This window comes from Galeopterus variegatus, unplaced genomic scaffold, assembly GCF_000696425.1.
Source record: "Galeopterus variegatus unplaced genomic scaffold, G_variegatus-3.0.2 Scaffold1282, whole genome shotgun sequence".
Classification (NCBI taxonomy): Eukaryota; Metazoa; Chordata; class Mammalia; order Dermoptera; family Cynocephalidae; genus Galeopterus; species Galeopterus variegatus.
The window spans coordinates 354,242-381,449 of record NW_007727393.1 but is presented as its reverse complement, the minus strand read 5'-3'; the positions used below and the strand labels follow the sequence as shown (position 1 = coordinate 381,449).

The window sequence follows — 27,208 nt, the reverse complement described above, 5'->3', positions numbered from 1 at the left end:
AAAAAAAAAAAAAAAAAAAAAAAAAAAAAAAAAAAAACACAAAACATACCAAATATTACAGGAAGGACTGATCTCTTGATCCAAAGATGCAGCTGGAAACAGGGGAGCCTATCACAGGAACTCTTTCAGAGCATGAAACTAGTCCTGCCAGGGGTCAGTGCAGCTCCTCAGCTCATCTGGCTTTTACTGTGAGAATGCCAAACCTTGGCCTTGTGAACTGCTTTAGAAGAATGGCACACAGCATGGCTTTCCTACATCATTAGTTTTTACAGCTAAAAACATATTGTGAGAGAAAACAGTTAATGTAAGGACCCAGACTGAATTGAACAAAGGGATTAAGGTTAGCAGCAAAGCCCATCTCTTGCCCGTATTTACTCCACCCCTTCTCAAAAAAGGCAAACTCTAAAAGATAAAATAAAAAAGAGAATAAAACAAGTACCAAGGATAGGTTAAGTAACAAAAGTAGTGACAGTAAAAATTAAACCCTGTTTGAATTTTTAGTATAAAAGTGGTCAGCCAAGCCCAGGAGAACATGAAGAGAATATGAAGCCACATGGAAAGCTGAGCCTACAGAAAGAATGGCAAAGACTGATGTTACACAAATGGAAGCAAAGGGTTCAGGGGAAAACAGGTTACCTAGGGGAAAAATGGGAGGCATCTGTCATGTGGTCTCATCCAAACTAGCAGGATAGGAAAAAGGGACTGGGCCATGGGCATATATATGCTTTTATCAAAACCAAGTTGGTAGGCTCATGGGAATCACAAGAGCCTCTCTGGGGAACAGGGATGCAAGCAGGAAAGAAGGCCCTTTAACAGACAAAATCCAAGCCAGAGCATGGTTTCAGAAGACGGAAGCAACAGGTTTAGAGGATCTCATTCCTTCAGCAATCCTTTTTTTTTTTTTAAAAAGATGACCGGTAAGGGGATCTTAACCCTTGACTGGGTGTTGTCAGCGCCACGCTCAGCCAGTGAGCGAACCGGCCATCCCTATATGGGATCCGAACCCGGGGCCTTGGTGGTATCAGCACCACACTCTCCCAAGTGAGCCACAGACCGGCCCTAGGAATAGATTTTTTTTTTTTTTTTTTTTAAAGATGACCAGTGAGGGGATCTTAACCCTTGACTCGGTATTGTCAGCACCACGCTCAGCCAGTGAGCGAACCGGCCATCCCTATATGGGATCCGAACCCGGGGCCTTGGTGGTATCAGCACCACACTCTCCCAAGTGAGCCACAGACCGGCCCTAGGAATAGATTTTTTTTTTTTTTTTTTTTAAAGATGACCAGTGAGGGGATCTTAACCCTTGACTCGGTATTGTCAGCACCACGCTCAGCCAGTGAGCGAACCGGCCATCCCTATATGGGATCCGAACCCGGGGCCTTGGTGGTATCAGCACCACACTCTCCCAAGTGAGCCACAGACCGGCCCTAGGAATAGATTTTTTTTTTTTTTTTTTTTAAAGATGACCAGTGAGGGGATCTTAACCCTTGACTCGGTATTGTCAGCACCACGCTCAGCCAGTGAGCGAACCGGCCATCCCTATATGGGATCCGAACCCGGGGCCTTGGTGGTATCAGCACCACACTCTCCCAAGTGAGCCACAGACCGGCCCTAGGAATAGATTTTTTTTTTTTTTTTTTTTAAAGATGACCAGTGAGGGGATCTTAACCCTTGACTCGGTATTGTCAGCACCACGCTCAGCCAGTGAGCGAACCGGCCATCCCTATATGGGATCCGAACCCGGGGCCTTGGTGGTATCAGCACCACACTCTCCCAAGTGAGCCACAGACCGGCCCTAGGAATAGATTTTTTTTTTTTTTTTTTTTAAAGATGACCAGTGAGGGGATCTTAACCCTTGACTCGGTATTGTCAGCACCACGCTCAGCCAGTGAGCCAACCGACCATCCCTATATAGGATCCGAACCCGTGGCCTTGGTGTTATCAGCACTGCATTCTCCCGAGTGAGCCACGGGACGGCCCCAGGAATAGATTCTTTAAACATGCAGGGAACAGCCTCCTTTCCAGTCCAAGGGACCCAATATATGTATATGCAAGATATTCCTATTTATAAATCTAATTAAATGAAGACATTGATAACTCTTATTAGTGTCCAGTTCCAAACCAATCTGCTCTCTAAAGCCAGACTGATAGCTCTAACAATCTTTATTTTTTTGTTTGTTTGTTTTTCCTTCAAGTCCCTTCCGTAGCTTGAAGGAAAAACAAAAACCAAAAAATCCCCTCTCTCATTCACCACCTCTAGGCCAAGAGAAATTATTTTTGGTTCAGGCTTTCACTGTGGAGGTCTGAAAGTGACTGAGTCAACAAAAAAATGACTCAGCAGATTAGGAGTACTAAAGGTCCCTGTGGAGCCAGGGTCCTGCCTGTTAGGTCACACTGTGCACTGGGATAAAACTCTCCTGGGACTGGCAAGCACCAACACAAGAAAGTAAGTGCAACTGGGACAGAAACCCTCACTCTAAATGTGGCAAGACTTAGAGAGTTTCTCACCAGGAGGGAACCTCCGTAAAGACCGCCTGACATCCAGCAACACTTGTTGGTAGTCCTTGCTCAACTGCCGTAGGTTCTTCCCTATTGGAGCAAAAGAAATATGTTATTGCAAGAATGACTAGGAAGCCAGATCAGGAGCAAAACATTCTGAAATGACATCAAAAGCCTGCAAGACACCTGGCTTTTTCCTGAAGAGGACATGACTCAAGATAACAACATTTGGAAGAGAATTCCTAGTTTAGTACCAAACACACACTGTTTCATGCAAGTCATGTTAACCTTAAGGGGAGGGAACACAGTTTGTCCAGGAGGCAACAGAGTTGGGTGGAGAGAGCAGGAGAGAAGTCAGGAGGCCAGACCCTAGTGCAGGCTGCCACTGTGCATCACTGGGGACTGCTCTGAATTTCAGTGTTCATATCTGTACCTCTCAGGTTACTATAAGGATCAAATAAATCATGAATGCAGAAACCACAGACCACTGAAAAAAACCGGTGTTCAGTTGATAAGCCCAATCCAGTGTGAAAGAAAGAAGGCAGTCTGTAACTGTTATGTAGGAGGGTACTTCGGAAATTTCATGGAAATAATTGTATTATCTTTTAATTCTATTTTTCCACAAAGTTTCTGAAGTACCCTTGTACTTATATAACAGGTATACACTTCCCTCAACCCAAACCAAGTGCTATATATTAGGTGTACATTTCCCTCACAAAATCAGATGCTACCAGAGGAGTTGGTGCAATACTTCCTCACACACAGACTTCATCTTACAAAAAACATGGGAAGCCTGAAATCTGAAAGAAGATCATCTCAGGATTGAGAGTGTGACTGTGGCAATGCCTTTGCTTTCCAACAAAAAGCTGACTGCTCTAAGGCAGCCAGTCCCAAAGATGATGACAAGTGGCAACGCAACACCTACTCAGTGGCACCAAGACACTGTGAACTTTTCCACAGCAGAGGTCCTGTTTGAATCACCTCCAGTACCTGGCACACAATTGGAGCACAACTAATATATGCTAAGTAAATGAAAGAATCCCCAGCACTCGGCATTTTGCCATAATGGCAGGAAAGCAATAAAGTGAGTGAATTAAGTGAATGAACAACAAAGTGGATTCATTGTTCCACAGTTCTTTCTTTTGTATTGTTTTTGTTTTTGGCGGCTGGCTGGTATGGGGTCTTCTGTATTTTAAACTGCATTCCAAAAAACTCCTTTTACTACATGGACCTTGCAAATTAGTCAAATAACAGCTTTCCTAGAATCACAGAATTTTAGAACTCCAAAGGATCGCAATAAAAATTTTTGTTTTTTGTTTGAAAGGACCACAGAGGTATTATCTCTCCCTGCAGTCCAATGTTTCTCAAAATGTAGTCATCTACATTGGAATCAGCTGGGGTGCTTGTTAAAATACAAATTCCTACAACCCACTTCCCATCAAGTGAATCTGGACTAGAACATACGTTTTTAATAAACTCCTCTACCTAGCCAATATTTTAGTCCCTAATAAAAGCGCATTCCGTTTTTGAAGAAAATTGTAGTTATCTGTTGGCCTTATTTTCAGACTGGACCCAAGTATTTCCTAAAGTGCTTTAGATTTACTCATCTACTCTTGGTTTGAAACAAGCACAAAAATCAAAGATTCTGGAATTCTTTCCTCCCTGCTTCCTACTCTTGGGAGTCCGCATGGGCTCCCCCTTACTCCATTACCTGATATGGGAGGTGGGTCATTGGTGTTGATATTGAGGAGCTTGGGCCACACTTTCCGCCTGATATCATCATTAAGGAGCCCTCCTTCACTGATAGCCATGCGTCTAAGGGCAGCCACATCAGTGGGCTCACTGTTCAGAGCCTGGTATATCTCTGCCACTTTCTTTTTCTTTTTGGTGTTAAAGTCTGCAAAAAAAAAAAAAGGGGGGGGAGCATTAGGCACACATTCAGCATTTGTATGTCTTCTGCTTAGGGCTCAATCTCCTTATTTGGTTTGAGGTACAGGTAAGTATCTACTTCTAGACAGATAGCTCTGAGATCACTTGCTGACATAAAGTCTCATAGCCAAATGCACTATTAATTTCAGGCCTACCCACTGAACCTCACTGGGGTGGGGGTGGGAGCAGGAAGTTCATTATAAAGTAGATTTTAGGTAGCCTATTTTAAAAAGATAATCTCTTTCTATAGGTCTGAACCAAAGATCACAGGCACAGACCAGAAATAATTATATTTTTTCAAAAGAAAGATTTAGTGAAAAAAAGGATGTATTTAAATCAGACAGATCTTGGTTCACCTCCTGGCTCTGCCACTTATTTGTTCTATAACTTTGGGCAGATTACTTAACCTCTCTGGGCCTCAGGGTTGACATCCTCCTGTCAGGACAGCTACCATGGTACACAGTAGATACTTATTAAATATTAGTTCCCCTCCTATCAACCTACAGTTATTTAATTAGCACATAATGTACAAAACACTAAGGAGACATACTGTGTAAGTAACAAGCAAGGAATTACAATTATAACAAATGCTCAGTAAATTCAGGCATATCTAGCAGTTAGTGACAATGTTTTCCTACAGAATGCTTGCTCTTTCTTAATACCCAAACTTCACAAAGCATATATACCTCTCAATACCCAAACTTCACAGAACATATATATCTCTTTTTTTTTTTTCCTTTTTGTCTTTTTTCGTGACCGGCAACGGATCGCAACCCTCAGTGTTGCGCCCGTACCAGACCGGAACCGGCAACGGGATTGCAACCCTCAGTGCTGCACCTGCACCTCGCTCAGCCAGTGAGCGGGAACCGGTCTGTATGTGGGATCCGAACCCTCGGCGGGAGCGCCGCCCCACTCCCAAGCGGCGCACTGTAGCAGTGCGCCACCGGGCCGGCCCAAAACAACTGTTTCTTAACAACCATAGTAATTAGTAGAGATCAGAAAGCAAAATTAAGCATCTTACATCCTTATGTGATAGTCTGTTATTCACAAGCATTTTACTGTGTTTAAATTACTTTTTAGGAAATTAGTTGGGAGTTTGTAGTTGATATCTATCATATTATAATTTTTCTATTTAAAATAATGAGGTAATAGGTTCTCAGAGTTTTCATGAAGAATGTCTACCTTTAGGAATGGCCTGTTGCAGTTAAATGGATGATGCCTGTATTTAGATTCTTTCTGATTGCCTGCATCATCGAGTATATAAGACAAAAACACAAGACACCACCAATTGTCACAAGGCAGTGCACTATAATTCCCCCCAAAAAGATGGGTGCAGACAATAAATGTCAAGAGCTCAAAGAGATTGCAGCAGGTCAGGCTAACCTGAGAAGTGCACCTCAGAAGAGAAGGGGAGGAGTTAGAGGGGTTGGGAGGAGGGGTAGAGAAGAGAAGAAAGGCTTGGAGGTAGGAACATAAGGCCCTTTCATTTGACAGTAAACAGACTCATTAAACAATATTTTTGGAGTATATACTAGGTACAAGGCACTAGAGTTAATGTAAAGTGGAAGATAATACCAGAAGGTAGGTTAGGCTTTAGAAGGGACTAACATTGGAAGGCATGTTAGGTTTTAGAAGGGACACTAAGCCACATTCCTCAGCAATGTTCTATTCTGAGACAAAAGTCTACAAATTGTTTCCATGACAAAGGTGCACATCATTAACACAAATAAAAATTGGTACTCACAGCCCCGATAATCTACTTACGAAAGCTGTGACACATAAACCACATAAACAGAGGCACCAACTGGTTTGGAGTCACATGCAATTCGACATGGAGAAAGGAAAATAACACAAGTGACTTTTCACCCAGGTAAACCTGTACTCCTGGCTAGACTGTTGTTGTTTTTACAAGTAACCTAGCAGGGTGACCATTTGTTCCAGTTTGTCTGAGATCTTCCTGGTTTACACCTATAGTCCTGGCATAATTGTTCGTAGCAACCTCCCCCTGCTCCCTGCACTCTCAAAAATGTCCCAGTTTGGATGCTAATTAAGTGGTTACTCTACCTAGAAATCATGAAAAATCAAGTCCCCAATTTCCTCTGTCAGCATATAACTAGCACATAACTAGTTAAATGCTTGCTTATGAGAATTTAAAAAAAAAAAAGTATGAGATGTGTCAAGCACGTGGCTCAGGTGTGTCCTTTCATCCATTCATCCATCTACCCATCCACCCACCCATTTGTCCATCCATCCATTCATCTTTCCATCATTTAATGAGTGCCTACTTGTACTAAGCACTGTACTAGGGATAAAAAGATGAATATGACTCTCTCTGTCTTTGAGAGGCTTATAGGGAGGGACACAAACATTTATTATATATGATACAACAGAATCATGAAGAATTATAAATATCCAAAGGAAAAAATGACTACTTCTGAGGCACACAGGAAAGGCTTCATCAAGAATATTTTCTGGTACCTTCTTAAAGAAACTTTGCCACATGGAAGAGTGTGTTGAAGGGAAATCAATCCAGGCAGAGGAAAGAGTATGTGCAAAGACCCTGTCATATGAAAGAAACAGCATGTCCAGGAAACAAAGAGAAGTTCTGTGTAGCTGAAGTGTCAGGTAAAGGGAAAGAATAGAAGCAGGAAGGAGTGCAGTAAATGAGGCTCGTAGAAGAGTCTGGGCTGGATTCATCCCGCAAAAGAGTATGGGTTTTATCCTGCACTCAAAAGGAAGACAGGGAAAGATTTCACTTTGGGCCTCAGGGGCCATCCTTTGGAAGAACAGGCTGTATGTTTTCTTTTTTGTCCTTTTTGAGACCGGCCGCACCGCGCTCTCTCTCCCGAGTGCGCCACGGGCTCGGCCCAGGCTGTATGTTTTCAAAGAGGGGTCAGACATGCAGGAAACAGGAGACTTGTTATATAACAACATAGCCTGAGACAATATATGAACAGAAATAGAATTAATTTCCAACCAAGAAAACAATCTAGCAGACATTTACTTTTTTTAAAACAAAGTACCCTTGCACTTTCCCCACACCACAAATTAAGAGCACTTAAACGGTAATACTGAAAACTGCTTGAGGGACGCTGACATTTAGAAATCTTGTTAACCGACTTGTTAAGAATATGTTAACTTTTTCTCAATTTGTTTAGACACATATCCACCCCCACTCCTCTTTCCAAGTAAGCTAGTCAGCAATCTGGAGGAAAGGAAAACTGTTACTTCTGTTTTGGAGAAAAGAACACTGCAATCAGCTGGATTTCCATGAGATTTAAGCAAATAATCTGTCAGAATGTTAACTAATTCTGAACCCAAACCATAGCTCCACTACTTATTTTACTTAAGACTCTGTTCTGATTCTATTTTCAATCTTGCATTTCAAAATTTACTTTCTTCTTGTTTTTGACACTCTGTAGAAACTCACTAAATATGTGCAGAATAAAATAAATGATTTAGCTTAGTTATTTTTCCTCTGGAAAAAACTGGCCTATCGTGAATGACATTTTCCCCCCATACTACTGTTAAGAATATGCTCCCCCATACCAGCCAGCTGCTTAAAAAATAATAATAATAATAAATAATTAAAAAAAAAAAAAAAAAAGAATATGCTCACTGAAGAACTCTAAATGGACCTGTAGACTTGGGCTGGCTCAGCTGGTTAGACCATGGTGTTATAACACCAAGGTCAAGGGTTCAGATCTCCGTACTGGCCAGCTGCCAAAACACAGAAAAACAAAACTACTGGTACGTCCCAGACTAGGATGCTGCTCAAATGTAGGTTTTAGCTGCTGTCCAGGCACCAATACCACCTTCCTTGACCCCACATTCCAGTGATTAAACGTTAGTGGTAGATGAGGAAGGCACTCCTACATGTGCCACCCCCACAAATACTTCATGTATAGGCTCTCATTGTGGCATACAAAGGGAAGAGAAAACAGAAAATTCAAGTGAGCTAGAGCTGTATAAATCACAAAGTAAGAAGGTCAAGTGCTAGACTACACAATGAGGGAGAAAAGGTTGGCAGAGTCGTTTCACTGAACCACTAATTCACACACATCCTATTTATTTTAGAAAGAGAGAAATCATAGAGCTATTTTTTGGATGTTCAAGAGAAGATTAAAATAATACCTACCACCTACTTTAAGATAAATGTTATATACAGATTTTAGAATAGTACAAACATTTCTGGACTTGAAAATGCTTATCTGGGGGCCGGCCCGGTGGCACACTGCTACAGTGTGCCGCTTGGGAAGCGCAGCGGCGCTCCCGCCGAGGGTTTGGATCCCACATACAGACCGGCCGCTCACTGGCTGAGCGAGGTGCGGGGGCAACACTGAGGGTTGCGATCCCGTTGCCGGTCCCGGTCCGGTACGGGCGCGACACTGAGGGTTGCGATCCGTTGCCGACAAAAAAAGAGATAAAAAGGAAAAAAAAAAAAAAGAAAAGAAAATGCTTATCTGGGCTTGGGATAAAAGCCCGTGTTTCATCTGGAGGTAGCATATACATGATTATAATTTCCCTGAAAAATTTCTCCTCCAATTTCTTTATTGCCCCAATTATAAGAGAGGTATATTGTATATTACAAAGCTGATACTTTCCAAATCCCTTGATAGTAGAGGTCTTGCCTATCATAACCATGATGGAATGAAATGACTGTCCTATAGCTGGCTGCAAACTATAAGGCTGCTATAAATGGATTCCTGATGCCTGAAAAGTAATTCATTCAACAAAGAGAAAAGAAAAGATATAGGTACTACTTTGGCCTGTTCTCCACTAAAATGCTTATTTTAGTAAGGGACACTGAAGCAGTGGTTCTCAACATTTTTGGTAAGATGGCTCGTTACTGTCTTAAACTTTTCCCAACTCTGGCTACAGAGCCCAGGTAAAGATTTCTGCCTCCTCAGAGTAACAGGTATCGCCAAAAGCATTCAGCTTGGGGAACTTCATATACAGGGGAAGGACAATGACTAAAGATCACCACTAGCTATGCTTCCTTTACAAGTTTTTCCATATCATCAAAATAAATATTAGTGACTTGGATCAGGTAAGCGACCTACTACACACTTATGTAACAGAGCTCATGGGAGGCACAAAATTCCATACTGACTACTTGGTCTAAGCTTGCATATCAAGAAAGTTTTACAGCCTTTAAACAGAAGTTAAATTAAGCAATGGAAATTAAAATATATGCTTGAAATTCGTTATTTGTACCGAGAAAGACAGTGGGAGAGTAAATTCCTACTTTATTCTGGGTAAGATTCCTATTAATAACAAAATAAAACAAAGTAACTTCTGTTTCAGAAAGTCCTAATTAGTTTCTACAAAACAGTACCCCAATTAGCAGAGATTCATTAACTACCCAAAACATAAAGATAAGCAGGTCTCACAAAAGAATGCTTTAGCCCAACAATGAAGAAAAATAGTTTAGAGAGTAAACCAATCTGGCCATAAACTCCACAAAGGAGGGCTTCTAGTACTAGTAACTTTGCCAACAATTCTCCAATATGATTACAAACGAAACAAAAATTTAAAAAACTCATCTCTAAATTCCTCCCATTCATTCAGAGAAGCAAAACCAAGGGAACTAGGTGGGGGGTGGGAGAGGGAGTAAAGTCTTGCAACAGGTCTCGAGACCCAGGCCGCTTAGGGCATTGACTATTATGCCATTAGGACAGATGTCATACAAACACAAGCAAGGGGTTATAATACCAAAGGCCCCAGAGAGGTAATATGTGATCTAAACTCCACTTACATCCAGTGTGAGAACAAGAGAAAAAGGGGATAACAGAAAATGAGCCCAGGGAAACAACACGCAGATACCAGGAGCTTCATCAAAAAATGCAAAATATAGGCCGGCCCGTGGCTCACTCGGTAGAGTGCGGTGCTGATAACACCAAGGCCACGGGTTCGGATCCTATATAGGGATGGCCGGTTTGCTCACTGGCTGAGCGTGGTGCTCACAACACCAAGCCAAGGGTTGAGATCCCCTTACCGGTCATCTTAAAAAAAAAAAAAAAAAGAGAGAGAAAAGAAAAAAAAAATGCAAAATATGTGGGTTGAATAACGTGGTTGGTTCTATTATGGGAACCACCCATCAGAGGACGGGAAAGTGGGAAAGCTACCTTAGTCTTCCCCAGCCGGGAAAAGATTATTTCACTTTACAAAGTAAGCATTCATAATTTTAACTGCCATGTATTTACTGTATGGAAAACATCTTGGAGAATATAATGTGCAAGAAAACCGTGATTTCACAGAAGTTACGGTTTAGACTGAAACACTGTAAAGACTAGAATCGCTTCTTATACAATTAAATAGCATTAAAACAGGCGGCACAGGACGGAGACCGAAAGGAGATCAGTGGTTGCCAAGAGCCGTGGATACTGGAGAGTGGCGAGTGATGGTACGGGGTACGAGTTTCTTTTCGGAATTTGAAATGTTTTGGAATTAGTGCCGATGGTTGCACAACTTTACGAATGTACTAAGAATTCCTGAACTGTACAGTTTTAAAGAGTGAGTTTTATGGTAATTAAAAGACACAGACGGTACAGAAACACCGCGTAAACCCAGGCGGCTATAAACGAATGAAGTTTGGGAAACCTACCTTACAACAAGGGAGAGGCACCAGGAGTGTGCGGAGTGAGGCCTGGCCTCAGTTCTCAGGGACCCCCAATTCTACTCTGCAGATATAAGGAGGCCGGAGCGCGGAGCCCCCGCCCAATCCTTCCCACTGGGGACGCGATTCTGCCGCCGGGATTCCCCTGGTCTGCTCAGCATCTGCCCGGTCCCTATTCCAGGCCCTCTCCCCCTTCAGACGTGACCCGGGCCCTTCAGTCTTTTCCTCTCCCGCCGTCCCGAATCCCGCCCGCGGCTCCCTCCGGCGCAAGGCCGCCTCGGCCCGCTCCTCCAACAGCTGTCCCCTGCCCCTCGGGCCGCCCTACCCCCAGTCCGTCCTCGCAGGCCGCTCCCCGGCCGACTTCCGTACCTGCCTTCTCGGAGCCGCCATCCCAGCGACTGGAGGTGGGGCCATCGCCCTGCGCACTACGGAGAGCCATGCCCCGGGGGCCCGGGCCCCGGCCCGAGCCCCGGCAGACAGCAGAGCCGTGAGAAGACGCGGCTGTGGCCGCAGAACACAGCGCAATCCCCGCGGGGTCAGGGTCGGCTCCGTCGGCCGGCGGCACGCATGCGCACAGGAACACAGGCGTCCTCACGCGGCCCCGCCCCCACGCCGGCACGTGACCGCCTCTTCGCGAGGGCGAGCGGCGGTATCCGGGGCAAGCGTGTGCTGCTGCAGCGGCGGGGAAAGCACGGCGAGCATGGCGGAGAGTTATTTCTATCCGAACTGTGTAGAGCGTGGCGTTCTCTACTTAGTGTGTTCAGTTCCAGATTTTGTCATTTTTTTTGGTTTTATTATCTGTAAAATGGTACTGAGCTCACAAGTTTATTGAGAAAGTACTGAGAACAAACACGCTCCTGATATTGTCGTAGCCAGAAACTGTTCCACCTGCTAAATCTCCAATGTTGGGCCCCGACTCTGAAAATCCCATGATTCCAGTGGTTTGATACCCTTCTCTTCCCCCACTCCGCGCCTTAACAGTTGTTTATTCTTCTGAGACCTCCAGCCCCTGGAACCCATTACTACTGGCCCTTCCTGGTTTCATGTCCATCCTGTCCAATCCAGGTTCTAGGGTCCACCATTACATTTTTTTTTTTTTTTTTAAAGATGACCGGTAAGGGGATCTTAACCCTTGACTTGGTGTTGTCAGCACCACGCTCAGCCAGTGAGCGAACCGGCCATCCATATGTGGAATCCGAACCCGGGGCCTTGGTGTTATTAGCACCGCACTCTACCGAGTGAGCCACGGGCCGGCCCACACCATTACATTTTAAGTCCTTTTTTAGGGTCCTCCGAGTAACTTTCATGTGCAGAAAAGATTACTCAAACTAATTTGATTTCTAAAACTAAAATTTATTAAAATTAGAAATCCACAAACCTAGGGCCGGCCCGTGGCTCACTCGGGAGAGTGTGGTGCTGATAATACCAAGGCCCCGGGTTCGGATCCCATATAGGGATGGCCGGTTCGCTCACTGGGTGAGCGTGGTGCTTACAACACCAAGTCAAGGGTTAAGATCCCCTTACCGGTCATCTTTAAAAAAAAAGAAATCCACAAACCTAGATCATAATTTGTTGACAAATTTTACAATTCTATTCATAATTCTAGTACATAATAGTGACTTCTTTGGTCCCAATAATAAACTTGGTAGATTAAAATCCTTTGAACATTGGAAACTGCATTTATAAATTTAATAATTCATTCCCCCTTTTTAAGTATCACAATTTTCTAACAAAGCCTCTCAAGTCTTGTAAATGTGACAAATTAAACTTACAAATACGTTGTCATTACAGTAGTAGCTTTTTCAGACTGGCTTCTTTTACTAAGCAAATTTACATTTAAGGTTCTTTCATGTCTTTTCATGGCTTAGATAGCTCATTTCTTTTTATTGCTGAATAATATTTTATTGCATAGAAATATTTGTTTATTTACTCACCTTTTGAAGAAATTCTTGGTTGCTTCCAGTTTTGGACAATTATAAGGTACTATGAACATCTGTATGGTAAATAAATAAATACATTGTCCTGAGTTCTTTTAAATGTCAATACAAACTTAAGACTTCAACTTAAAACTCAAGTCTAAATCAATTATTCAAATACACATTTGTAATCGATACCATAAGAATCATCTGTTAGAATTCTTGAAATTATCTTAAACAGTACAAGCATGTAAAGTATCACTTTCATATATATTCCTTAATGCAAAAATATTAACAGTAGGAGTCTGGAAACATTTCTGCTCTTTATCCTAAAACATTGTTGAGGTTAAAAGATACCTAGTGCCCACTGAAAAAATAATTAAGTCATCCCAATTTAGGAGTAACCTTCTCAAGCAATTTGAGGTATTTATTCCCTTCTCAGTTTACGGGGCTGGTCAGCCAGCCAGCTGGATTCTTGCCTTGGATAGTAATGAGATAGTGACCCCTCTTCCCCACTGCAGCTACTCTAAACAGTTGTGCGGTCTTTGTGAGGCTTAGGCCAACTCTCATCCTTTGTAAAACAAGGAATTGGCAGGCTCTCAAGAAAAAGGGAGAGATGGTTAAGCAACTGTCAAGGGCTCAGCAAGGTGAAGAATGAGGAGTCCCATAGAGGTATCCCATTCCTGTTCTGGGCTGGTACTCCATTTTCTGGGCAGCACTTCATCATCACGGAGCTCTAAATGACAGTATGACCAGTCAGTTTGCCTCACAATTCCCTGTGCCCACTCTTTTTGAAAGGAGCTCTATGTGTGTGCCAAAAATTAAAAACAAAACAAAAACACCAAAACCTTCCTGGACCAATAGAAATCAGCCTACGTCAGACTGTGATCTGAGTGCTATGGTAATGGTGCCCTGTGGCAGGAGCTTAGAACCTCTAGGTGAGCCAGAGTTTGCCAGGCTGGCCTGCCACAGAGCCCAGGACACCAGGAAGCACAGACATCTTAAGGTAATTTTTAAAATTATTTTATTTTCAGGCCGGCCCGGTGGTGCACTGGAGAGTGCAGCGCTCCCGCTGAGGGTTCGGATCCCATGTGGAGACCGGTTCCCGCTCACTGGCTGAGCGCGGTGCGGGCGCAACACCGAGGGTTGTGATCCCGTTGCCGGTCAGTAAAAAAAAGACAAAAAGGAAAAAAAATTATTTTATTTTCACTCATTCCATTTCTAGTGCTCTTAATTGCATGTTGTTGATCCAGGTTGCTGTCTGGTATCTATTCCTTCTGCCTGAAAAACTTATTTTCATATATATATACATATATATATGTGGCTGGCTGGTACAGGGATCCTTTTAATATTCCTGTAGAGTAGGTCTTCTGGCAATGAATTCCCACTTTTTGTCTGAGAAAGGCTTTATTTCTCCTTCATTTTGAAATATATTTCCACTGGATATAGGATACTGGATTGAGTTTTTGTTTTTTTACCTCCTTTTAGCACTAAAGTCACTCCATTGTCTTCTAGCTTGCATGGTTTCTGATAAGTCTCTATCATTCTTAGCTTCCTCTGTATGTAATGCCTTTTTTCCTCTGGTTGTCTTTAAGATTTTGTCTTTTGTTTTAGCATTTTGGACATTCCTACTTGTGTGTATGTGTATGTGTATAAATTTATTCTGCTTGGTGTTCTCCGAGCTAATTGGGTCTACGGTTTGGTTCTGTCCTTAGTATTGGAATTCCCAGCCTTTAGTTTTTCAAATGTTTCTTTTCTCCTGTTCTCCCTCTCTTCTTCTGGGAATCTAATTACACATATGTTAGAATGTTTGATATTGTTTCACAATTCTTGGATGCTGTTTTTTGTTTTGTTCCCCCCCCTTTGTGTTTCAGTCTGGGTAATCTCATGGACCTATCTTCATAGTTCACTCATTCTTTCCCTGGCTGTGTCAATTCTACCAATGAGCTCACTAAAAGTATTCTTCCTCTGTTAATGTTTCCCATTTTGAGCACTTCCATTTTTTTTTTTTTTTTTTTAAAGATGACCGGTAAGGGGATCTTAACCCTTGACTTGGTGTTGTCAGCACCACGCTCAGCCAGTGAGCAAACCGGCCATCCCTATGTGGGATCCGAACCCGGGGCCTTGGTGTTATCAGCACCACACTCTACCGAGTGAGCCACGGGCCAGCCCGAGCACTTCCATTTTGAGTTTTAGTTTCCATCTCTCTGCTGAGATTACACTTTTGATTTTGCAGTCTACTTTTTCTGTTAGACCCTTTACCATATTAGTTACAGTTATTTTAAATTTCTGTATCAGCACCACACTCAAACCAACTGAGTTTTTTATTGTTGGTTTTTGGCAGCTGGCCAGTACAGGGATCAAACCCTGGACCTTGGTGTTGTCAGTACCATGCTCCTCTCAACTGAGCTAACCAGCCAGCCCTTGTATCAGACAGCTCCAACATCTGTGTAAAAAGATGAGGGTTCAGTGCTCAAACTGCTTATCCTGCTCACAACAGCACCACACATGCTCTTATTTCCCATCACTCATCCTTTCATTATAATTATACTGTAATTTTGGTTAGATCAGTATTCAGTGTTTCCATTATGACGCTGTAAATTCTATTGACAGCTGAACCAGTAGTATGAAATTTAGTTTTCCTTCCTTTCATAACTTCTTTCCCTCCCTCTGGAGTTAATACTTTCTTGGTTTATTTTAGTTTGCTTATTCTTCCTTTTATTTTTAAAACTTTTTAATATTTGAACTCTTAACAGAGTGCCCCAAGCATAAATGTACACTTCGACAACCAATTATAGAGCAAACACACACGTAAGCATCACCCTGATAATTAGAACACTGCTAGTCCCTGGAAATCCCCTCTGTGCGGTAGCATTTTGTGTTGTGTCTGACCATGGAGCCCCAAAGCCTGATTCTTGATTTGTGTTGCTTGAAAATAAGAGTTCTCTCTGATAAATACATATATATGTAACTCATATATATAACTTACAGATAATAAAAAAGAATAAAATTACCCACAATTTTCATTCCTCAGTGATAACTAAAGAGTTGGTGTGATCTTTTTCATACATACATACACACACAGATTATATATGGGGCCTTCCATTCCTGAGATAGTGTGGTTAATTGCATTATTGATTTCAGTTCTTCACTCCCCTGTGATAAGACTATACACAAACACTTTTTGCCATATAACTTCACACTGTTCTCCCAACATGGGGTGTGTACCTCCCTGCCCCACTGATGTGCTTGGTTATGTGACTTGCTTTGGCCAAAGGGATGATAGCACATTTGACACGAGGCTTGAAATGTGCTTGTATGATTTCATTTGGCCTCTTGTGTTTCACTGATAAAACATGAGAAGAGTACGCCCTCGGTAGCTGCTGCAGCTTCAGCATGGGACCCAGAAGGAACGACATGGAGCAAACCTGAGTCCAATTCACGAGGACATGCACAGCCCAGCCTCAACTTGAAGCACAGCTGCTTGGCTGAATCCAGTTTAATTCAACTGATCTAGACTGGCTGAACTCAGCTGATCTTCAGGACAAGACTAGAGAGAGCAAAAGCAAGAAAAAGAAAAATTTGTCTGTAATTCACTGGCTAGAAACCCAGACAGGGATTCCTAGCAGCACAGCTGTGCAAAACCAGCCCAGGAAGCAGAATTGAGCCATGAGACAGGGTTCTGATCCTAGGTGTTGGTCCCAGCAGCTTGAACTTGCTCAGGCTGGGCCTCTCCTGAGAGTACCCACCACAGGCACTACCTCCTCTGAAAATGCTTCCTTGACCATTCTCCCTTCTCCAAGAGTTCAGGGCTCCTTCCTAATGAGTTTTTCTGTAACATCTGTATTTACCTCATCTCCCGGAGGCGACTGCAGCTAATGTTTTGTTTTCTTTCATTTTTTCCTGGAGGTAGCCTTTTCAAGTGCTAGGGGATTGTTTCAGTTTGTACCTTGAAAGGCCCAGAGGCTGTCTCTTGTCTCCCTGGGGGCATTCAAACCCTAGACCCTAGCCTCTGAGGTATGTCTGTATCTAGGCCTGGTGTCTTGAATACTCATTTACCTTCAGCATATTTTCTCTTTGCCACCTAGGAATTTCTATTTCATTCTTTGAAATGGGCTACTTATTTGAAAGTAAATTATGCTATTTTGGTTAGCACCCCCATGGACTGGGATAAGAGGCGGGTACCTACATGAGTTAACTGTCTACCATGTTGACTGGAAAACTGCATTTTTCATAAGAAATTTTAAAAAACCCAGAAAACCAAACAAAAAAACACAGCTAGAATTATCCCACATATACAATTTTGTTTCTCACTTTTGTATTTAACAACATTCCATACATTTCCCCATGGGCTTGCATCTCATCTCTCAATCCCATGTTTAGTACAGGGCCAGGTTCATGGTCACCAACAAATGTTTGTTGAGTTGAAGGGCATCTTATATAGAAATGAACTCTGGAAAGACCAGTCAAGGTGGGTGGGTGAGAAACCCTGGAAAAATCCCAGGTGAGTGTGGAACAGAATAAAGTGTACGTTGGGGTGTGAAGAGATGAAGGTATTTCGGCTTCTTTATTTATTTATTTTTTTAAAAGATGACTGGGAAGGGGATCTTAACCCTTGAGTTGGTGTGGTCAGCACCACGCTCTCCCAAGTGAGCAAACTGGCCATCCCTATATAGGGATCCGAACCAGTGGCCTTGGTGTTATCAGTAACACACTCTCCCAAGTGAGCCACAGGCCGGCCCTTATTTAGGGTTCTTTAAAAGACGTTCAGTGGGCCGGCCCGTGGCTCACTCGGTAGAGTGCGGTGCTGATAACACCAAGGCCACGGGTTCGGATCCTATATAGGGATGGCCGGTTTAGCTCACTGGCTGAGCGTGGTGCAGACAACACCAAGCCAAGGGGTGAGATCCCCTTACCGGTCATCTTTAAAAAAAAAAAAATAAATAAATAAAATAAAAGACGTTCAGTATGGGGTTCCCAGAACTGTTCAACACACAAAAGCAAGGTCCTCCTTTTCTAGGTATGACTACAAATGTTTACCTATAGCTGAGACTGACTCACAGGATGGGATCAGGAAGCCACTTACCAGCTACTGCTGCTTTCCTTTTTTTTCATTAGAGGAGCCAAGGAAACTCTGTCAAAGCAGGTGATGCAAGAGTGAAGCTGGATCAGAAATACTCAATCCCCTCAGGAACTTCTCCAAGAAGGCCATCTTGTAAGCTCCCATCTGGAGGTACCTGGGGAAGGGCTTCTTACATTAAGGTCAATAAGAATCTCTAGTGATTATAGCCACAGGGAGACAAATCCAGTTTGTAATTTGCTACAATGCAAAAATATTTGGCTTTCAGTAGAGAAATTAAAAATTCAGAGGACACAGAGTGATAGAATCTTAGAGAGGAAAGAGTGGGAGAGGGTACGAGCAGAGTAATGCTGGCTTTCCTGCAAATTGCAAATGTGACTTGCATTTGTTGGAAACCAGTCATGTTTAATGAATGCATGTTTTCTTCTATTAAAAGACGACTTAATGCCATCTGCTGGAAAATTTATCAGAAATTTTCCAAATGCACAAAGCTATAGCATCCCTACAGATGTGGCATCCTTTTACTGCACACAATCTGCACAACTGTACAATTCAGAGTAAAAACTAACATTTGGTCCAACTCTACTATATGCCAGACACTGTGCTGGGGACTTTCCATACATCTATCATTTAATTTGAACAAACACCATATGAGATAGGTCTTTATATCCCAATTTGATCAATGAAGAAAATATTAGGACATCTGGGGCGGGGAGAAAAAGAAGAGGATATGATCAGGAAAAGGCAGAAGGGGGCTTCATCTGTACTGGTAATGGAGACTGAACCTCAGTGACAGGTTTATGGGTGAGTTATAGCTTTCTTTTAACTTGGTGCATGTTTAAAGTGTTTACAATGATAATTTAAATCGCTTGTGAAGAAAACATTCAGAGAGGTTAAGTACCTGATCCAAAAATTATACAGCCGAATAGAACTCTGATTAGAAGCAGGGCATGTGCAGTTCCCGTAGGTTGCTTCTTTGAAGTGGTTAAATTTAGCACAGGGTCACAGGAAGGATATAAAGTCTAGGAATTATTTGTCTATGTAAGACTGACTCCAAAACCAGAGTATCTTGTGATACTCTCTACATATCTACTTGGAGAATACTAGTCTGAATTTCATATTATTACATACAAGTGGTGGAAAACAGAAAGATTTAGCATCTAGTCTAGTAACTTGGCCAGGATCATTGCTTAGCTCTTCAGTCACCTATGATTTCACCAGGGGCTCATTAAACAAACATATTGTCATGTTAATTCAGTTTGACCTATGACTTATAACTATAGCTGGAAACCTAAGGGCAAGGCTCTTATGATCTTCAGGTGCTCTTTGTGTAACAATATTCCCATTCACTCACTGCGTTTGTGTGCATAGTGGGAGAGGAAGGTGGCAGTGGGAGTGGAGGAGGGAACTATCATTTATTAAGCATCTATGACAAGCCAGGTATGGTGCTACGCATTTTCTTTGTACTATTCCATTCAGTCCTCTTCAATCCTGAAGGATAATAAGCCCACTTTTTAAAAAAACGTTTTTATAAGGATGCACAGATTAGTAAGACATGCAAGTAGGGTGACAGACAATAAACAAGCCAAAGAATACAATGAGGAAAAAGAGCAAAGGTAGTGATAACAGTGGGGGAAGCAGGGAGAGGAGACTTTAGATGGGTGGAACATATGTTAGGATCAAAGTTTTTAGACTTATTTTTTGAGGAGGAAACCTTACCTTCAAAGGCTTTTGGTTAACTTTTTCCTTAACCAGGAAAAGGCCCTGGGAAGACAGCCTCTCTAGCACCCATGTCACCTATGGCCACAATCCCTAAAGCTGAGGCACAAGGGAGGAGAAAGTTACCAGCAAAGAGGTAGGCAAGGACGGGTGATTAATAAACTACTAAAACCCAATTTTAGTCTTGGGAGAGAATCTGCTGGTGGAAATCTGTAGGAAGTGGTGACAAAATTAGATTTTTAAAAGAGATATTCAAATGGTCAGTTCTAATTATAACCACACTTGGTAACAAGTGAAAGATGAAATTTAAAGACTGAGACTAAATTACAATTCCCAAATCTGTCAACCAACCTCCAGTTTTCGTTACTTTAGGACGACAGTAAGTAGCCGTTCCCTGAAGGTCTATTTTACAAAATATATTTTGTCTCTGACAGTCCCACTCTAACAGTTTAATCTTCCTGTCTCATGTATGAAATAGGAATAAATGTGTTAGAAATTAAAGTTCTTATAAGTTGGATGGGCATTTCAAATACAAGATATTACATGATAGCTCCCTGTATCTAAACCACATTTCACAACTCTCAATATTCTCAACACTGACATGTTGGTGCTATAAAACAGTATGAGTGAGCACACTGAAGGGAAACTAGAAATTTGGGATAACAGCATTTTCTCTGGTTTCAATTTTTTTCACTATGGTTAAATGAGAAAGAATAAATGGTAATTCAAGTCTACTCTTGTAGACTTTACTCATTTGGTGTTAATAGGCCAGTATATTGTTTCACCTCTTTTACCATCCCTTTTGGTCCTTTCTATTTAAGTTGCCAAATGTTCCCACAAGCTCACCAGCATACCCTCAGACTAGGCCCCACGGCTGTAAGTTGCCTCCAGGGCTGGGGCATCTCCAAGGCTGATCTTCCACAGGGCTTACTGCCATTCACTGAACACTGGTCTTTTCTGCTAAAACAAACTATCTCCAAGGGTTTGGATCCCTGTACCAGCCAGCCACCCAAACAAAACAAAACAAAACGGAAAAAAGCAAGCTATCTCTATGAATCTTTTTATTTAAGGACCACTCAAACTTTCTAACATCAGTGTCAGAGCTGAAAAAGACCCCCAGAAGAGACCTCACTCAGCATCCTCCTGCTTAAACAAACACAGAAGTCCTGAGGAGGAAAGTGCCTTTGCCAAAGATTGTACTGTGAACGACTGACAAAGTTAAGACCAAAGACTAATCTTCCATACAAGAGGGCCAGGGGAATTAAGTTTGTTTATCAAGGGCATAACAGGTGCCAGACACTTGACATATACTCTCATTCAGTCCCATGGAAGCAGCGGTCCCATTTTACAGATGAAACTGATTCACAAATTAAGTGACCTGCCTAGAAGCTAAGTGTGTGACAGGGCAAGAATGAAACCAGTCTTGTTCAGCAACAACTCATGCTCTCTTCACTGTACTTCAGATGTCAAAAACACCCAGACTTCAATACTCCTCGACCAACCTTAATCCTCCCATTTAACATCTCTATCAACCCAATATTAAATTCAAAATACATGAAAACTATGCCATCTATCACACACGGTGTCGGTTGGAGAAGCATGTTGCTCAGGCCGCAGGGACATTTCATTTATTTAAATGTTTTTATTTAAAAAAAATTAAAGACCTTCATGGCACAACTCTTCCCAGCACAGTTGTTTTAGTTATACCAATTACAATACAATTACGACCAATAAATCAGGGGTAAGGGGGTGGGCTTTTGACTTCAAACTTAAAAAAAAAAGGGGGGGCCACTTCAAACAAAGTTAAAAAATACTTTAAAAACCTTTGAGAGTAATTGCCAACATAACTGTTTTATATTAGGATTCCATTTCCTGCCATCTAAGCAATGCAGACACAGGTAGTGCTGAGAAATAAAGTGTCCCAATACAAGGTATACAGATGAGGTAATTTACAACAACACAGAAGTTGTTACTCTGTAAACCCTTACCCCTCCCCCCGACCCCACCCAGTTGGGTCTTTTTTTCTCTCTCCATGCTTTTGCAGTGACTCCTTAAATAGCATTTTTTAAACTTCTATTTATTTTAAAAGGCTCTTGGGTGGCACTTCAGAGTCCTCTGCACATCTTCAGTTTCTTGCACGGTCTGATGGGTGTAAGAAGGTCCTGCTGTCTGCAGCTCTCCACATCAGCCTCAGCTACACCTAGATTTCTGAGCTAGAAGGGTGGGGTATGAAGTCTTGATTTACAACCCTCCTCCCCATCTCAAAAGAAAGAATTCATTAGTCATAAGTGTCCTGTTCAAATCACAATCCAGTGCAAACGTAATCACAAATTGCATCTCTGGCACATCTGGTGCTTTTAGCTTCTGCACAAATTCAACATGGTAACCCTCACAGCATTCTAGGGCATAAAAGGGTCAAGTACAATAAGTACAATAAATATCCACTGTAAGTGGCCACAAGAAGAAAATCACCCTGCCACATAGTCAGAATGTTTTCCCTTCAGCTCTCCCTATGGTTGAGAAGCACTATAAAAGGAGGCTTTAGCTTCCTCTAAAGTTTGCCATTATATTCACTAAAGCCACCACCTTGAAAAAGTTACTAAAGCCAAGATGGGTTACAAAGTTAGACAAGTTGATTAAATTCAATTCCCAAACAATTATGTTTACCTATGTGATGCCCAGGTGAGAAAGGCATGTGAATCTATAAAGATAAGAGAATGGGGAACTAAGATTTTAGGCCTTAAAATATGTTGGGAGAATTTTTCCTAGTCCCCACAAGCAGCTACTGTAATGAAATAACAGGAGAAAATACAGAGCTGATGGTTTTGCTATTGTGCTTAAAAAACTAGGCTTCCTCAGTGAAGCACCTGATAAACTTAGGTGGTTGGATTACAGTGGAAAGTCCACTTTACACACACACACAAACAAAAACTGGCGACTTTTTCCATCCCCAATCCCTGCACTGCTGACACACAAAATGAGTTTTATGGCAAAGGATCCTTAATCCCCAGAGACGCTTTGGCTTGTGGTGCTTTTTTAAGGCCTCTCTGCCCTGCCTGGTACCATGGGTCAAATGAGGGGTGTATAAAAATGGGGGAGTTGTGAAGCCTCCATGGTACAAGGCTGCAGGCCCCTCAGATGTGAACGTGAGACACCCACCCAGCGAGACCTTTACACAGGGAACTTAAATCTAACCTTGATAAATAAAACCAAACGTTTATTTACACCAAAGAATTCCAACACTGGATCTTTCACATATGAAGGACAAGGTATTATATATATACACACACAGCAAGGGGTGGCAGGGCTGTAACAAGAGAGTTTAGTTTTCCCACAATTACAGGTCTACCATTTCAGTTTCATTGGAGATAGTGGCTCTGCTCCTATCTTTCAGATACATTTACAAGACTGAGGAGCAGGTTTTCTCACTGGATGGCATGTGAGAGAAAGGGAAGGTAGGAGGAAAAGAAGGTAGAAAGCTTAAAATGAAACTCAGTATGGCCACAACTTCCATTAGCTCTTAGAGTGGCTAGCATGAAACCAAACAGACAATGTTTGCTTCTTTTGTAAAAAGCAGTTAAGTTATGCCCAGTAACTAACTGAATTCAAAATGGCCAAGTCAAAGAAAACTGAAAAAGATTTTGCCTTCCCCCACCACCTGCTATGGAACACAACATGTTGGGAGACGAAAGGGGAAAGACCAAGGTAAGCACCCTGGGAGGGAAGGTATCAAAATTTTAAACTAAATTATAGCTAAAGTTATAAGCGAGTTAGATTTAGGGTTAGGTCAATAAGACATGATTCATACTGAACATAAGATTTTAGGATCCATCTGCACTTTGGGTAGATTTTCAACATCTCAGTGTAACTAAGACAAACTTCCACTAGAGTCACCAGGATAACCCCACTGAAGAACTTCTGGAGTAAAGTGATGTAAATGACTAGCAGTATACTACTCGTATAGACTGGGTCCTCCCTTTTCCTCTCCTTCCTGCCTCCCTTGAGAAGCTACATTTTTTAATCTCTGGAGAAGAGCATGAGATATAAACCACCCAAAGTGTGGGATGGTGAGGGAGCAATGGTGGGAATGGGAAAAAATCTCCACCCAAATGCAGCAGCCGGGATTGAGGCTGGTTTATGTTTGTTCTTTGTGATGAGGAAATGAATTTGGAAGAAAAGAAAAAAAAATTTGTCTGTGAAATATTCCACCTGCAGGTAATTTTTCAGGGAATCCCCTGAGTTATGAAAAGTTCGAGTTTAAAAAAAAAGAAAAAAAAGAAAATCAGCCTATTATATATATTTTTTTTATGACTGAACTACTATAAATCCACAAGCAACGGTTCAGACACGGTGCTTCTGAAGTGTTTCACCCCTCCCTGCAAGGCGCAAGCTGCATCAAGGAGTGGGTGGACTTCCCCACCTCTGCTTAGGCATTAGGAGACAGATGGGGCCATTACTGCTGAGCGCCAGCAGCAGCTGGAACAGGCATCCCAAGGGGATTGGCAGCAGCAATCACTGGTGAGCCTGCCAGAGGTCCAAGGGGTGAAGGGGTTGGCACTGAAGAAATCCCTGAAAGAAAACAGCCAACAATGAGCCACAGACACTAACTATGCCAATTTTAGTCACCAGTTTTTCATAGCACTCATCTCAAAAGTAACACAATTGTTTATCAAAGGCTTCCTTTTAGCCAGATTTTTACATATACTTTAAGTCTAATCTTGACAAATTCAAGTTAAAATGGCAAGTCGTAATGAATTTAGGAGACAAGTAAAGAGATCTAGGCTTAGAGAGTGTAAGCAGTTTGTCTTAGATCCATGGCTAGCAAGTGGCAACTATTCTTGGATTCCAACCCAGGCCTGTCTAAGGCAGCACTGTCCAACACAGTGGCCACTAGCCAGCCACATGTAATCACTGAGCACTTGAAACATGACTAATGCAATTGAGGAACTGAATTTTTTATTTTATTCATTTTTAATTAAATAGCCACATGTGGCTAATCACTACCATACTGAACAGCACAGGACTGCAGTCAAAGCTCCTGAGCTCAGATAGCACACTGCTTTGATAGCTGGCAGCTTTCAAAATTATTAAAAGTCATTTTGAGTGAGAAAAGGCGCACTTTCCATCTCTATGTTAAAACTGTGCTTTGGAATTTCTTTCTTTTTTATTTTTTTTTGTCTTTTTTTACTGACCGGTAACGGGATCGCAACCCTCGGTGTCGAGCCCGTACCGGGGACCGACAACGGGATCGCAACCCTCGGTGTTGCACCCGCACTGCGCTCAGCCAGTAAGCGGGAACCGGTCTCCACATGGAATCCGAACCCTTGGCAGGAGCGCCGCCGCGCTCCCAAGCGGCACACTCTCCAGTGCGTCACTGGGCCGACCCTGGAATTTATTTCTATTTGGTTTTTTCCATTCACTAATTACCAGAATTACCTGTTAGCTTGCCCTCAGTAGGCCAGTTTTTTAATTTTCAAAATGTTATATATACATATATGTATTTTAAAAGGTAATACATTCACATGGTTCACAATATAAAAGGGTCAAAGGAGTATACAGTAAAAATCTCCCATGCCCTGTTGCTCAGCCATTTATGGCACCATTTTGGGTGTGTATCCTTCCAGAGATATTTTATGCACATACATGAGTATAATTTTATAATAATATGCATATAAGAATCACAGGTAAGAACATGATTATATATTCTTGCCCACTCCTACTCTTGGCCATGGTTCTGCATCTTGCTTTTTTCATTTCACAATATCATCTTGGAGTTAAGAGCTCTAACAGAACATGAAATATGTACTCATTCTTTTCTCTGGCCACACATATTCTACTGAATGGATGTCCCCAACTGATTTAACCAGTTCCCTACTGACAGTTGTTTTTAATGTTTTGTTATTACAAATAAGGCTACGAGTAACCTTGGATATATATCATCTTGCACACAGGCAAGATAACCAGAGGATAAGTTCTAGAAGGCAGCTAGTTCTTTTAAAAAATGGGACAACAGCAATTATTTCAGTGTGTCTAGTAAATGCCTTCACTTTCACAAGTGTATCCATGTTGCCTACATGGATAATTCTTAGGGTATGGGCCTATGGTTTCTTTTGAGTAATTGTGTACTCTACAAAAACTCACTGTAAATCAACAATAATGAAAAACAATTTCATATACACTTTTATAATTTACTAGGCACACTGTAGTTGCTCTGGCAAAGATCAGAACTGTCCTTATATACATACATACCAATGTACAAACCCCACCTCTATCCCACAACTTCTTAATCTTGTTTCTGAGGATCAAGTAACTACTGTCACTTTAAACTGAGAGATAAAAGGAGCTCTTTTTACTTTTCATGGCTTGCTGGAACTTTCAATCCCTCTGTAACATATTTTCAGTTAGGGATGCTGGGATTCTGGCCTAGAAGACTGTTGATACCCTATTCAAGACAGTGTCACTAAAGTATATGGTGTCAAATGCATCCTGAAACCTGGTGGGAAAAGGCCAGATGTCATTAAGGCCATCATTACATAGAAGAGAAGGTACATAAGAAATCAGACCACAAAGAGAAGGCAAAATGAATAACTGTATAGTTGGCCCTCAGTATTCATAGGGATTTTGTCTCAGGATACTCCATGGATACAAAAATTCTTGGATGCTCAAGTCCTTTATATAAAATGGTACAATATTTGAATATATCCTATGCATATCCTCCTGAATTTTTAAATCGTCTCTAGATTACTTATAATACCTCATACAATGTAAATGCTATGTAAATAGTTGTTACACTGTATTTTTAAAATGTGTATTGTATTTTATTGTTGTTGTATTACTTAAAAATTTTTTTTCCTCTCAAATATTTTCAATCTGTGGTCGGTTAAACCCGCAGATGTAGAACCCGTGGCTACAAAGGACTGACTGTAATTGACTTTCACATTTTTTAAAGGAAATTTACCGAAGAACTGACCTGACATCATATTGGCGCTGCTGACAGGTGTACTGCCCCCTGGCATGCTAGATGAACCCATTCGAGCTTGATCCTTCACAACAGTGTCTAGAAAAGAGACAAAAAGATTAGGCTCTGTTTTGCTTGAAGGATTAAACTAATGGTCTAGGGGCCTCAAAGTAGCCACCTTTGCATTTTATTTATACTCCATATAATTCCCAGAAGAACTTAGGGTGGCAACTGCCTTCACCATGAATTAGAGTAGTAGTATAAAATAAGAAATATCTTTCCTGTGAAACAGTAGTAAAGGCCAACTCTTATGGTCTCATCAGGATTTAATGGAGACAATACTTGTACAATTTAACCTTACCAAGAGAGTAATATATTATCAGAGTGAACTGGTTTTAGTGGTCCACAGCTCAGCTGGTTAGCATGGTGCCATGTAAGTCAAAGCTATAAATCTGTGCAGGTTAGTGCTATGAGCACAGACCTCTCTG

At 41.8% G+C, this 27,208-nt stretch overlaps 2 protein-coding genes across 5 annotated transcripts in view; both read right to left on the bottom strand.

The window, feature by feature from the left end:
• Positions 1–11,601, bottom strand: part of TBC1D20 (TBC1 domain family, member 20) — a 20,445-nt gene extending 8,844 nt beyond the window's left edge. For 2 of the 3 annotated variants that reach the window (XR_550718.1, XM_008576061.1), the window contains exons 1-3: positions 11,417–11,601; positions 4,211–4,396; positions 2,509–2,589 (exon numbers count right to left, since the gene is read on the bottom strand). Coding sequence is in view for 2 of the 3 variants with exons in the window: in XM_008576061.1 (XP_008574283.1) it covers positions 2,509–2,589; positions 4,211–4,396; positions 11,417–11,486 (337 nt within the window). In the remaining variant the exon portion in view is untranslated. The remainder of the gene's footprint in view (positions 1–2,508; positions 2,590–4,210; positions 4,397–11,416) is intronic. The other variant, XM_008576063.1, reaches the window with a different exon arrangement.
• Positions 11,602–21,375: 9,774 nt separating this feature from the next.
• Positions 21,376–27,208, bottom strand: part of CSNK2A1 (casein kinase 2, alpha 1 polypeptide) — a 55,920-nt gene continuing 50,087 nt past the window's right edge. The window contains exons 11-12 of one of the 2 annotated variants that reach the window (XM_008576060.1): positions 26,733–26,819; positions 21,376–24,331 (exon numbers count right to left, since the gene is read on the bottom strand). In XM_008576060.1, coding sequence (XP_008574282.1) covers positions 24,216–24,331; positions 26,733–26,819 — 203 coding nt within the window. In that variant the 3' untranslated portion in view covers positions 21,376–24,215. The remainder of the gene's footprint in view (positions 24,332–26,732; positions 26,820–27,208) is intronic. The other variant, XM_008576059.1, reaches the window with a different exon arrangement.